Consider the following 12,443-nt stretch of genomic DNA (forward strand, 5'->3'; position numbering starts at 1 on the left):
GCCCATTGCCGCCTCCCGGGCCCCGCCCCCCACCTCCAGGCCCCGCCCATTGCCGCCTCCCGGGCCCCGCCCCCGCCCCAGGCTCCGCCCCCCGCCGCCTCAGCCAGGCACCCCGGGCGCGCCTCGGGGCCTCTGCACCCGCCTCGGAGCTGCCGGCGCGGCCACTGCACACGCGCCTCCGCCGCCCGCCCGCGCCGGAGCGGGGTCACGCCGGGGGCCGCGCTGGGAGCCTCCGGGCGCCGGGTCGTCCGGTCCGTCCGTCCTCGCGTCCGTCCAGGCGGCCGGTGTGCGGGCGGGGCGCGCGACGGAGACGCCCAGCCGGCCCGGCTCGGGTCCGCAGCTGCCCACGCCGGCCTCCCCCGCGGTACGTGGCTCGCGGCTCGCGCCCCAGAGTCGACGGCGGAGCCTGGAAATCGCGGACCGGAATCGCTCAACCGCACGGGCCCAAACAAACGTGGCTTCCGGGTCCTCCCGGAGCGGGCTTCCCGTCACGCGGTTACCCAAGCAACAGCTCTGTCCCGCCCCTCCGAGACAGACGGAAGAGCCAATCAGAGAGCTCCGCCGGCGCATGCCTCCGAGGCTCCGCGGCCCCGCTGCTCCCTGGGAATTGTGGTTCCGGCAGCCTCCTCCCGCTGCGTGGTCCCGTCACAGCCGCCGTAGGCCGCGGAACTACAACTCCCGGCAGGCGCGGGCGGCGCAGGCGCAGTGCGGGCGGCGCGGGCGGTGCGGCGGGCGGCATGTCGGCGCTGCGCTGGGGCCACGGTGCGTCCGGCCTCCGGAGGGCCCTGTGGCCCGCGGGCCGCCCCGGCCTCGCCGCCGAGGAAGGTAACGCGGGGAGCCCCGGGCGCGACGCCGCGGCCTTCGCCCCAGGCCCCGGGAGCCAGCGCCCACGCCTGCCCGGGGGCCCGGGGCCCTGTTCTGGGGAGCGCCCCCCCCCCCGACCGCGCCACGCCCCCGGGCCCCCGACGGGGCCGTTTGACGCCTGGAGCCGCCGACCCCGCCCTCGGGGCCCGGGGCGCTTGACCCCTGCGCCGCGCCTGCAGCCCGGGGGGCGCGAGCTCGGGGCCCCCGTGACCCTTGGCCTCCGGGCTTCTTCCCCGCGTGGGGCCGCGGACCCCTGACCTGCGAGGACCCGCCCCCGCAGCCTCCGCGTGTCGCCCGCAGGGACCCTCCGTGGCGTCGGGGGCCGCGGGGCGAGCTCGACCGCCAGCCCCCGCGAGCAGGACCGCCGGAAGGACTGGGGCCTCGCGGAGCTGCTGGAGGGTGAGCGCGACCCCCGGGGCCTCCTCGAGGGAGGCTGGGCCGCCAGGACCCGAACCCCGGACCGACCGTGCGCCCCGGCTGGCTCCTGGGCCGGGGCTCCTGCAGGGGCGGGGCGGGGGGGGTGGGGGGGTCCTCCCGTCTTCCTGACCTGGAAGCCCCGGGCAGCCCTGGCGCCTCCAGAGGAGGCGGGGGCCTGTGTCTCCCAGACCCGGCCCAGCCCGGCCCAGCCAGGCCTGGGGTGGAGGCGCCTCTAAAACGAGAACCGCGGCTTCAGGAGAGTCCAGACGTGCAGAAGCAGAGTGACACCCTCCCCGGTCAGCGGCCTTTCCTCCCTCACCTGCTCCCTGATGTCCTTAAAGCAAAGACTAGGCCATGTGTCGTTCACCCGTAGGAAGGTTCTGGAAGTCTGAATCTGGGAGTCCTGTTAGTTTGCAGCACCCCCCCCACCGCCAACCCCCCAGGACCGAGGTCCCTGTGGCCTGTGCCACGGCCCTGCTCCAGCCTGTGGCCTCAGCACACGTGTCCCGGGTGCTGGCACGCGTGCGGAGGGCCAAGGTCACCCTGACTTCCCACTCCGCTTCGGCAAATCTTTGCTGAGCCCCTGCTCGGTGAGCGAGACCGGCTCCCCGGTCGGCTGCAGTCCCGTGGGAGAGGCACGGTGGGTCCTTGAGAGCGGTCGCAGAGTTCACACACGGCCCTGAAATCAGTATCGGGTGCCTTCGTGGTTCCTTGGGAGGCACGTGGTGTGACACGCCTTCCCCCTGCCGAGGGAGGCCCAGGTCGCACGCTGTCCTCTTGTTACCTCTCGTTTCACACGTACCGCAGACGGGCGCTCTCTCCAAGGTACGTTTAGTGCTGCCAGGTCGTTTTAACTTAAACGGTCTGTTCCTTGGAGGGAGAGCACAGGAGCGGTGGGGAGGGGCAGAGGGAGAGGGAGTCTCAAGCAGACTCCTCGCCGAGCGCGGAGCTGACATGGGGTCCGATCTCACAACCCTCAGGTTACCACCTGAGCCGAAATCAAGGGTCGGACTCTCAGCAGGCTAAGCTACCCAGGCGCCCTGTTTTTGCATTTTTGCACTTTTGTTGGTGATTTTGGTGTTCGGAGCGGCCCCTAAGCACAGCGGTGCTTTGTGGTGTTCTGCGCTCAGGAAGGCAGTGAGGTGCCTCCGGGAGAAAATAGGTGTTTGTGCGGGAGTGAGCTGCAGTGCTGTTGGCTGTGGCTTCAGCGGTCGCGAATTAACAGTATGTGTGAAGTGAGGCGTCTCCGACAGAAAGACCTAGAACGAGGCCCGGTGTTGATGCGCTTGGGACTCCCACCAGCTATACAGTGGCTGTGCCAAGGGCCAGCACCGGAACCTTTGCCCAACCACGTGTAGCCATCAGGCACAGCACGTGCAAAGGCCCTGAGGCCACTGGGGCTGCAGCAGAGTGCACCACGAGGGTTCCAGGCACCTGGATGGATTTGAAAGCAGAGGTGCACCCCCGAGGGCGTGCTGACAGGCTGGATGTGGACGGAGAGAGGCCGGGACGACCCTGGGTTTCTGGCTGAGCACCTGCGGGGACGGCCCTGCCGGGGAGGGAGAGGTGGAGGAGTGGGCTTTGGGGGGACACCAGCAGCTTGTTGGGGAGTTGGGCTGGAGAGGCTCAGGCGGACAGGGGCTGAGTGGGTGCGTGTGCCTGAACATCGGGACGCCCGAGGCAGTTGTCACCAGAGTCGTGGAGCCAAAGCCTCAGGAGCAGGGGCCGCGCCCCTCGGGCAGACGCCCCTGACGCCCCTGCCCTTTGCTCCCACAGTGCTCGAGGCGCGGGTGCGGCAGCTGCAGGCCGAGTGCGTGTCCGAGGTGACGGTGAAGAGGGTCGGCGTGGCCCGGCTGCGGGCCCCCGGGAAGACCCAGCGCAGGGCCGAGGGCGCGGCCGGGCGGACAAGCGGCCGCTGGGCCCAGAAACTGGACGAGGAGAAGTGGACGCTGCAGAAGCGCAAGCAGCGGCTGGATGTGAAGCTGCAGGGGCACGCGCAGCCGGAGGCGTGTGAGCGCGCCCTGCGGGTGCTGCCCCGCCTGCTGGACGCCAGGCTGGCCTGCCACCTGGAGCTCGGGGAGCCCCGGGAGCCCCACAGCCGCTGGGAGGAGAAGCTGGCGCGCCTGCTGCACAAGACCCCGCGCGAGCCGAGCCGCAAGGCCGAGCAGGCCCCCCAGGCCGGGGCCGCCTTGGCGCGCCTGGAGGTCCAGCAGCACCGGCTCCTGGCCTTCCTGGACTGCTGCCTTCGCACTGGCCACCTGCCGCTCGCCCACCACGTGCTGGTCACGCACCACAGCCGGGCCCGGCAGCAGCAGCAGCTCACGCTGGCCATGTACAACGTCGTCCTGCTGGGCTGGGCCCGCAAGGTGAGCAGGGCCCGGGGGGTGTCGGCGGGGCTTCCATCCCCTCTACTGTGGCGGCGCCACTGGGTCCCCGCAGCCCGCGTCCGAGCGCTGCTCTGGCCGCCGTGGCCGCCTTGATGGTTCTCGGGCGCAGCGGGCGTGGCCCTTGGGGGAAGTGCCAACGGCCAAGGGAAGGAAGAAATCTCCGGTTCTGGCATTTTCCTCCTGGCGCCAGGGCTGCCGGACCCTGGAGGCCTCCCCCCTCCCTCCGCACGGCGACTCCGGAGGGCAGGGCGGGTCTTTCCGTCAGGACGCTTCCTTTCCTCTTGCACATGGGCACGTGGGCGCTGGTGGCTGCGCGCTTCCCTCCGGGCTCTGCTCCCACGCGCCGTGTCCCTGCGAGCACCCCTGACCTCTCCTGTGTGCTCGGGACAGTGTTGCGTCCAGGGGGCCCCTCCTCCGTGCTGTGCGCCGGCAGCCCTGCTCTCAGGCCCGTGAAGGAGGCAGTGGTGAGGACGTGGGTGCGGGCACAGGAGGGTGGGCTCCCTGGACACCGCGCTGCACCCTCATGGCCCGGGCGGCAGGCCCAGGAGCTACCGAGACTCCCACGTCTGCATCAGACTCCGATGGGCCGCGATGGGCCGCGGAGATGCCCAGTGTCCACGACTGCCTGTCACAGGCGGTTTCTGGCCCACACTTGTCTCTGGGGGTGCACAGAGGGGTCGTGCCCTCCGTGCAAGGTCACAGCCGTCCAGGTCCCCCAGGAAGGAGCCCTGTTTTAGTGGGACGTTCCTGCCAAGAGCCCCTGCGAGAGCTTCCTGCGGCCCCTGCCACAAGTGACCATGGTCTGGGTGGTTGCAGGCACTGGAGATTCCTTGTTTTTTCTTTCTCACGTATATGTTCTACGTATTTATTCCTGAGAGACAAAGACAGGGACAGAGGCACAGGCAGAGGGAGAACCAGGCTCCTTGTGGGGAGCCAGATGCAGGACTCGATCCCAGGACCCCAGGGTCACGCCCTCAGCTGAAGGCAGACGCCCCACCGCTGAGCCACCCTCCACGGAGGGTCCTTCCTGCTCCTCCCACTCCTGGAGGTGTGGCCACGTCCCTCCAGGTCTGTGTCTGAGGTCATGTGGCCACCTCGCCACGTGCACGCGGCCTCTTCCTCACTGGTTATGGCAACAAAGACCCTGTTTCCAGCAGAGCCTCTGTCCTGAACTTGGGGGTGTCACTAGTCCACCTGCTCCAGCCCCCCCCAATAGGCACGGACTTCACAGCCATCGTTGGCTCTGTGACTCCTTGTTTCTGGGCGGCCCAAGTGTGTGATGGGCTTGGCTGTCCCCAGACCCCGGTGTGAGTCCTGTCTGTGCCGCGTGTCCCCTGTTGGCCTGCAGCACTCTCGCCTCCCGAGTTTCCCATCTGTAAAGTATGGAACCTACTGGATTCTCGGGGAGACTGACGGAGCTGATTTAGGGCTCTGACCACACGTGTTGAGGACCCGGGCGAGAGGGCACGCGAACTTCAGAAGGGTGTGTCCTCGTGTCGGTGGCCTTATTTCATGAACGTGGGATTGACAGCGGCGCCCGGTAGAACCCCGACCCTTGTAAACGCTCCTCATGCACACCAGCCGCGCATGGCCCCTGGGCCCCGGCAGAGCTGGAGACCCCGGAGTGGCCGTGCGTGCTGGTGACTGCAGCCCATCCAGGGTGGCCGGGACAAGCCCCTCAGAACCCGGTTGCTGGCGCCGTGGTCTCTGGTGGTGGCACCTCTGAGATGTGGGCGGCGGGACCGGGGGTGGGATGCGGCACTTCATGGTCTCCAGAGGCCCTGGGGCGGCACTGCTAGGCCCCATGTGTGCGGGGGTGTTGGCCGCTCCCCGGACACGGCTGCCGACGTGCACGCCGCTCACACGAGGCAGGGGTCTTGGGGGAATGGATGGCCCAGGTGCTGGCGTGACGGGACCGCGGATCAGAGACCGACATGCACGGGGTTCTCTGCGGAGCGCTGGGGAGCCTCTCGCAGCGGGGCTGACGTCGTGCGTGTTCTCGTCCACGAGAGCAAGGTGTTAACATGGTCCCCTCGGAAGCCAGCCCCCCGCCCCTGCCGCCGTGTCCCTGCGGGCAGCACCGCCCTCGGAGGGCGCTCGGGGCGCTGTCTGGCTAGCTCGTGTTCCTGCCTGATTTGTTGGCCGTGGAGAGAGGTCCCGAGGGGGCAGGCCGGCCCCCCAGGCCCTCACCCAGCCTGGTCTCCCCAGGGTTCCTACAAAGAGCTGCTGTACGTGTTCTTCATGGTGAAAGACGCGGGCCTCACCCCAGACCTGTTGTCCTACGCGGCTGCCCTGCAGTGCATGGGACGCCTGGACCAGAGCACCGCCACCATCCAGAGGTGGGTGGGCACCAGGGCCGACCCGCAGCGACGGGGGAAGCGTCCAGCCTGGACCTGCCGGGGGCCCGCCCCCCACCCCCCACGGCCACCTGGCATTGGGTCCCCCGCAGGTGCCTGAACCAGATGGGCCAGGACGGGCTGAAGCTGCAGGAGCTGTTCACCTCCGTGCCGCTGTGCCAGGAGGAGCGGGCCCTGGTTCTGAGGGCGGTGCGCAAGGTGCAGCCCACCTTCAGGCCCCCGCCGCCACCCCAGTGCCCGCCCCAGGTCAACACCTCGCCGCTGCTCCGGGAGATCTACGCCACGGTGAGCAGGCCCAGTGGGGTCTTTGGGGGCCTGGGCCCATCCCTGTCCTCCTCTCAGAGCCCCTGCCTCTCGGGGGCGCCCTCCCTGCTCCTTAGAGGCCGGCCCAGCCAGACTGGGCGCATCCGGGTGCCCAGCGGGGCCCTGACCCTCTGGACGCCGGGAGGGGCACAGCTGTGCTGCTCCAGGCAGAGCCGGTGGCCAGGGCCCGAGCCTGCGTGGCCTGGAGCCCCAGGTGGGCACACGCCGCCCCGCAGGCCCTCTTCAGGGTTCTCGTGTCGGTCGTGCTGTTTTTTTTTTTTTAATTTTTATTTACTTATGATAGAGAGAGAGGCAGAAACACAGGCAGAGGGAGAAGCAGGCTCCATGCAGGGAGCCCGATGTGGGACTCGATCCCGGGTCTCCAGGATCACGCCCTGGGCCCAAGGCAGGCGCCAAACCGCTGCGCCACCCAGGGATCCCCAGATCGTGCTGTTTTTAATCGATCTGTTGTTGGGTGGGTCACGTGTTCACACGGTCCCGAGTTTGAAAAGAAAATACCAGCATCCAGGGACTTGAACTGTCTCCGGGCTGCCCGGGGAGGCCAGGCCAGTGCTGGGGCAGGCGGGTGGGGGGCACGGAAGGTGGGACGAGCAGCAGCTCTCAGCCTCACCGCCTGCCTGTCGGCGCCCGCAGAGCGAACCCGTGTCGTACCCGAAGCTGCACCTGCCCCTGGAGAAGCTGCAGAGCCTCTTCCAAGAGCAGCTGCGCGTGGAGATGGCCACCACCGTGCCTGTGGAGTCCGTGGAGAAGGCCCGGGTGCTGACCAAGGAGGTCCTGCAGGCGGTGAGGCCCTGGCTGGGGTAGGCTGCGTGCCCACCTGGCCCCGCGGCTCAGGGTGCCCCTTCCAGGGTGCCTGTAAGCTCGGGTCCCTGCCCCTGGGGGCCTAGAGCGCGTGTGGTGGTGACTCCTGCATCCGTCCCCCGCAGCGGGAGACCCTGAAGCAGCTGCGCACCGAGTGGGCACAGGCGCTGTGCCTGGGGCTGCAGGACATGAAGGCCAGTGAGGCCCGCGCCGCCCGCACGGGCCGCCCCTCGCTCTTCCCGTTCCTGTGCGTGCTGACCGAGGAGGAGATGGCCGAGCTGCTGCTGCAGGTGGGGCCCCGGGGCTGTTGGGGTTGTGGGGGGCGGGGGGCGGGGCTGGGGCTCACGGTGCCGCCCCCAGACCTTGCAGGTGCTGCCCCCGCAGGGAGAGTCGCTCCTCTCCCTGGCACAGCAGCTGGGCATGCGCGTCTTCAACCGGCACATGGTGCAGAGGAAGCAGCTCAGCAGCCAGGTGCAGGCTCTGCAGCAGCGCTACTACCGCTACCTGCACCTGCTGGCCTCAGACACCCAGGTGAGGCCCGGCACCCGGGCGTCCCTGCTCCCCTCCCTCCCTGGGGCAGCTGGGTCTGCCCCCGGGCCCTGCCCTCTTGCGCCGGGATGGCTGTCGCCCTGCCCTCGGGGGTGGCCAGGGGCAGTAAGCTCTGGGCCCAGCCCCCCAGGGCTTGACCCACTGTCCCCCCCAGGTGGCGGCACCCCACCTGCCCCGGCAGTACTGGGAGGCGCTGGGGCCACCTGAGGCCCCCCACGAGCAGCCCTGGCCCTTGCCGGTGCTGGTGGAGCTGGGCAAGAGGCTGGCCGAGCTGCTGGTGGAGACCGTGCGGATACCGGGCAGCCTGGCCGCCCCACAGGGCGCCTGCACGCTCATCCCCGTGCTGTACCACGTGTACTCCTTCCGCAGCTTCCGCCAGGTAGGCTGCTTCAGGGTGCGTCGGGGACCGGAGAGGAGGCTGGGGACCCCTGGGCCACGGCGGGGCCTGTTGAAATCACGGCCTCGGGGCTGGGGTGCCCGACGGGACGCTGGGCGGTGTCCACTCGCTGTGCATCCTTGGGCACGACCGGGCCCTGGAGCCACGTTTGCCTCTGCCTCGCCCCCAGATCGGGATCCTGAAGCCACACCCCGCCTTCACAGAGCTGCTGGCCGCCGCCGCAGAGCACACGCTGATCTTCGAGGCGGCCGAGGTGCCCATGCTGTGCCCGCCGCTGCCCTGGACGTCGCCGCACACGGGCGCCTTCCTGCTCAGCCCCACCAAGCTCATGCGCTCGTTGGAGGGCACCATGCAGCACCAGCGCCTGCTGGACAGCTGCCCGCCCGCCGAGCTGCACGGCGCGCTGGACGCCCTCACGCAGCTGGGCAACTGCGCCTGGCGCGTTAACGGCCGCGTGCTGGACCTGGTCCTGGAGCTCTTCGCCGCCAAGGGCTGCCCCCGCCTGGGCGTGCCGGCCCCGCCCTCTGAGGCGCCCCGGCCGCCAGAGGGCCGCCTGCCCCCCGACGCTTCGCCCGCGCAGAAGGCCGAGGTGCGGCGGGAGCTGGCCCGCTGCCTGAAGGTGGCCCGGGAGATGCACAGCCTGCGCTCCGACGCGCTCTACCGCCTGTCGCTGGCCCAGCACCTGCGGCACCGCGTCTTCTGGCTGCCGCACAACATGGACTTCCGCGGCCGCACCTACCCCTGCCCGCCGCACTTCAACCACCTGGGCAGTGACCTGGCACGCGCCCTGCTGGAGTTTGCCCAGGGCCGCCCGCTCGGCCCCCACGGCCTCGACTGGCTCAAGATCCACCTGGTGAACCTCACGGGGCTCAAGAAGCACGAGCCGCTGCAGGCACGCCTGGTCTTCGCCGACGAGGTGATGGACGACATCCTGGACTCTGCCGACCGGCCCATGACGGTAGGGGCGGGGAGGGGGCGGCCGGGGCCCTGTGCCCTCCTGACACCCCGAGCCATGCCTGGAGCAGGCAGCCCTCCCCTCCCCCCCCCCCCCCCCCCGCAGCCCCCCGTCGGCTGGCCCTGGGCTCCTGGCCTTGTCCTTCCTTTCGGTCATCCTGGGTCCCCTTCCCAGGCCCTTCCCCATCCCCTGGCCACTCTCTGGGGACTGCTCCCATCTCCCTGTCGCCCCCCGCCGCCCCGGGGGCTCTGTCCTAGGCCCCCGGCCCCAGCTGGGCCGGCCCGAGCCCCACTGTGCCCTCCCTCAGGGCCGGAAGTGGTGGATGGAGGTGGACGAGCCCTGGCAAGCCCTGGCTTGCTGCATGGAGATCGCTCGGGCCGTGCGCTCCCCCGACCCCACGGCCTTCGTGTCTCATTTCCCGGTTCACCAGGTGAGCGGCTGGGTACCCTGGTGTGGCGGGCTCGGCTAGAGGAGCTGTGCGTGTGTGGCTCCTGCAGACCCCACCTTGTGTCTCCTGGTGTCCCCGTGAGGGGCCCGGCCAGCCTTGCCGCGTGGCCTCATTCAGGCGCACTGTCCTGCCTCTCGGCTTTCGGGTCCGGCGTCGGGTGGCGCGTGCTGCGCCCTGGGGAGCCCTGGAGCTGTGGCTCGTTCCCGGGGTCCCTGTCACCAGCCCTGCCCGGGCCCCTCCCTCTCCCGTCGGCCAGGACGGCTCCTGTAACGGCCTGCAGCACTACGCCGCCCTGGGCCGCGACAGCATCGGCGCAGCCTCGGTCAACCTGCTGCCCTCGGACTTTCCGCAGGACGTGTACAGCGGGGTGGCTGCACAGGTGGGCGCCACGTCCCCCACCTCCGTCCGCAGAGCCCACTGGCGTCTCCGTCCTCCGACCGCCTGCGTTGGCGGAGCCCGTGGTCTCTTTCCCCCCGTCATGGGGCCGGGTGGTCAGGGTGGGCTTCCCTGAGCGAGGTGTCATAGGAGGGAACCTGGAGCCCTTGGGAAGAAGAGGGGCCTCGCAGGGGAGCTGCTGGGCGGGAGGGAGACGCCGGGTCTGCACACCTGCCTGCTGACCCCAGACGCCCGCCCAGGTCGAGGTGTTCCGCAGGCAGGACGCCCAGCGGGGCGTGCGGGTCGCCCAGGTGCTCGAGGGCTTCATCAGCCGCAAGGTGGTCAAGCAGACGGTGATGACCGTGGTGTACGGGGTCACCCGCTACGGGGGCCGCCTGCAGATCGAGAGGCGCCTGCGGGAGCTCAGCAACTTCCCCCAGGTGCGCCCGCTGCCCCTTGCCCCCGGCCCCTGGCGGCGGGGCAGCAGGTGGCCCGAGGTGGGGTGGGGAGGCCGTCCTGGCTCTGCCCCCCAGTGCCCGGCTGACCACCCTGCTCCCTCCAGGAGTTCGTGTGGGAGGCTTCCCACTACCTGGTGCGCCAGGTGTTCAACAGCCTCCAGGAGATGTTCTCGGGTACCCGGGCCATCCAGGTGTGTCCTCCTGTCCCCTCCCTGGGCCCACCAGGCCGCCCGACTGGGCCCTGCCCTGAGCCCCTGCCCTGCGTCCACAGCACTGGCTGACCGAGAGCGCCCGGCTCATCGCGCAGACGGGCTCGGCCGTGGAGTGGGTGACACCCCTGGGCATCCCCATCATCCAGCCCTATCACCGGGACTCCAAAGTGATGGTACGTCCACCCTCGCCGCCCCACCCCTGTGCTTGTCGGGTGGGACTCACGACCCTCCCCTCCCTGACCCTCCCCTCCCGACCCTGCAGATCGGTGGTGGCATCCAGAGCCTCACGTTCAGCAATAGTGGGGACACGACCCAGTGAGTGCTGGGGGGTGCCGGGGGGGGGGGTTGCCAGCCAGGGGGCGGCGAGCCTGGCCAAGGGACTGCCCCAGGTCGGCCCCCCAGACCCCTGAGTGTCCTGTGTCCCCAGGAAGCCTAACACGCTGAAGCAGAAGAACGGCTTCCCCCCGAACTTCATCCACTCGCTGGACTCCTCGCACATGATGCTCACAGCCTTGCACTGCTACAGGTGGGCCTTGATTCTGGCGGGCCTCGCAGGCCGTGTGCCCCCCGCACCTGTTTGTCAGCTGCTGCGTGCGGGCCCTGGTCTGGGTGTTGGGGACACAGTGGGGGCCCGTGGAGTGACGGGAGGTTGTGAGGCCAGGTCGGACAGGGTTAGGACCCTAACTGTGTGAGGTGTTGGACCTGGTGCCCAGAAAGGGGATTGTGTGAGCCAGTGCAAAGGCCCTGCGGCGGTGAGGTGTGAAGGGGGGGGAGTGGGCTGGGCCTGGAGGGAGGGTGCAGGTGCTCTCAGTGACCCTTGCCTAGGTCCCACCCAGGTGAGTGCTGGCTGTGGACAGCTCTGACAACTGGGGGGCGCCCTTGTAAGGGGAGGCATAGGCATCCGGGTTTGTCCTGAGCCCCTCGGGGGCAGCCAGCAGGGCAGTAGAGAGGCCTGGGGTTTGGGGTCGCGTCCGTCTGTCAGTTCCCTGTGGGTGCCCAGGGCCCGGGGGGGGTGCCCATGGCAGCAGGGGTGGGGGCAACGCATGGCCCCAGTGTTCTTCCTAAGGGAACTTTGCACCTACACCTACGTGCTGAGCCCAAGAGCAGTGAGGACACGGGGGGTGGGGGGAGCGGGGGTGCGGCCCTCCCCTCACAGGAGACCCTGACGCTGCTGTAGGAAGGGCCTGACTTTCGTGTCCGTGCACGACTGCTTCTGGACCCACGCGGCTGATGTGGCGGTCATGAACCAGGTGAGCCCCGGTGGCCGCAGGCACCTGTCGGCCTCCAACCTGCCACCACGGCAGGGCTGGGCAGGGGGCGTGACCCCACCTGACCTCGGAGGCCCAGGCCCAGTCCCACCGTCCCCTCCCCCAGGTGTGCCGCGAGCAGTTTGTCCACCTGCACAGCCAGCCCATCCTGCACAACCTGTCCAGGTTCCTGGTGGAGCGATTCTGTTGCAGCTCCAGGTGAAGTACCCCCCACCCTGACCCTGCCCCGGCCCCCACCCGCCCCACCCGCCCCCTGGGCCTCACGCCCACCTGGCCTTGCTCCAGGTCCCTGAAGCACCCTAAGGACTCGTGGATTAGCAAGCTGCAGGACACGCTGAAGGCGGTGCCGGAGACAGGTGAGTGTGGCCCGGGAGTGCACGCCGGGGTGCCCCTGCCCACGGCCTCCCGCGACACCCGGTGTGCGCTCTGCTCCGCAGGGGCCTTCGACCTGGAGCAGGTGAAGCACTCCACTTACTTCTTCAGCTGACGCAGCCCACGGCGGTCCCCAGGCAGGCGCCGCGCGGGAGCCCGCCCTGTACCATAGTGTAAATAAAGCTCTGTTGCCACCCGTGGGACCGAGTGTCTTCTGTCGCTCTTGGGGCACCTGCGCGCCCGGACGGCGCCGAGAATC

The 12,443-nt window shown here is 69.8% G+C and overlaps 1 protein-coding gene across 2 annotated transcripts; it reads left to right on the forward strand.

The window, feature by feature from the left end:
• Nucleotides 1-678: 678 nt before the first annotated feature.
• On the forward strand, nucleotides 679-12,387 carry POLRMT (RNA polymerase mitochondrial). 2 transcript variants are annotated; one of them, XM_025456628.3, is made up of 21 exons: nucleotides 679-825; nucleotides 1,165-1,263; nucleotides 3,058-3,647; nucleotides 5,877-6,007; nucleotides 6,118-6,310; nucleotides 6,983-7,132; nucleotides 7,276-7,440; nucleotides 7,511-7,681; nucleotides 7,854-8,078; nucleotides 8,266-9,054; nucleotides 9,359-9,481; nucleotides 9,756-9,878; nucleotides 10,135-10,314; nucleotides 10,437-10,523; nucleotides 10,604-10,717; nucleotides 10,807-10,859; nucleotides 10,972-11,070; nucleotides 11,722-11,794; nucleotides 11,919-12,010; nucleotides 12,098-12,168; nucleotides 12,250-12,387. In XM_025456628.3, the coding sequence occupies exons 1-21, from the start codon at nucleotides 738-740 to the stop codon at nucleotides 12,297-12,299; spliced, it is 3,666 nt and encodes a 1,221-aa protein (XP_025312413.3). In that variant the 5' UTR covers nucleotides 679-737; the 3' UTR covers nucleotides 12,300-12,387. The 2 variants fall into 2 exon arrangements, with proteins under 2 accessions (XP_025312413.3, XP_048953630.1); XM_049097673.1 differs by lacking the exon at nucleotides 1,165-1,263 and having other exon boundaries at nucleotides 686-825.
• The last annotated feature ends 56 nt before the right edge of the window (nucleotides 12,388-12,443 follow it).

This window comes from Canis lupus, chromosome 20, assembly GCF_003254725.2.
Source record: "Canis lupus dingo isolate Sandy chromosome 20, ASM325472v2, whole genome shotgun sequence".
Lineage (NCBI taxonomy): Eukaryota > Metazoa > Chordata > Mammalia > Carnivora > Canidae > Canis > Canis lupus.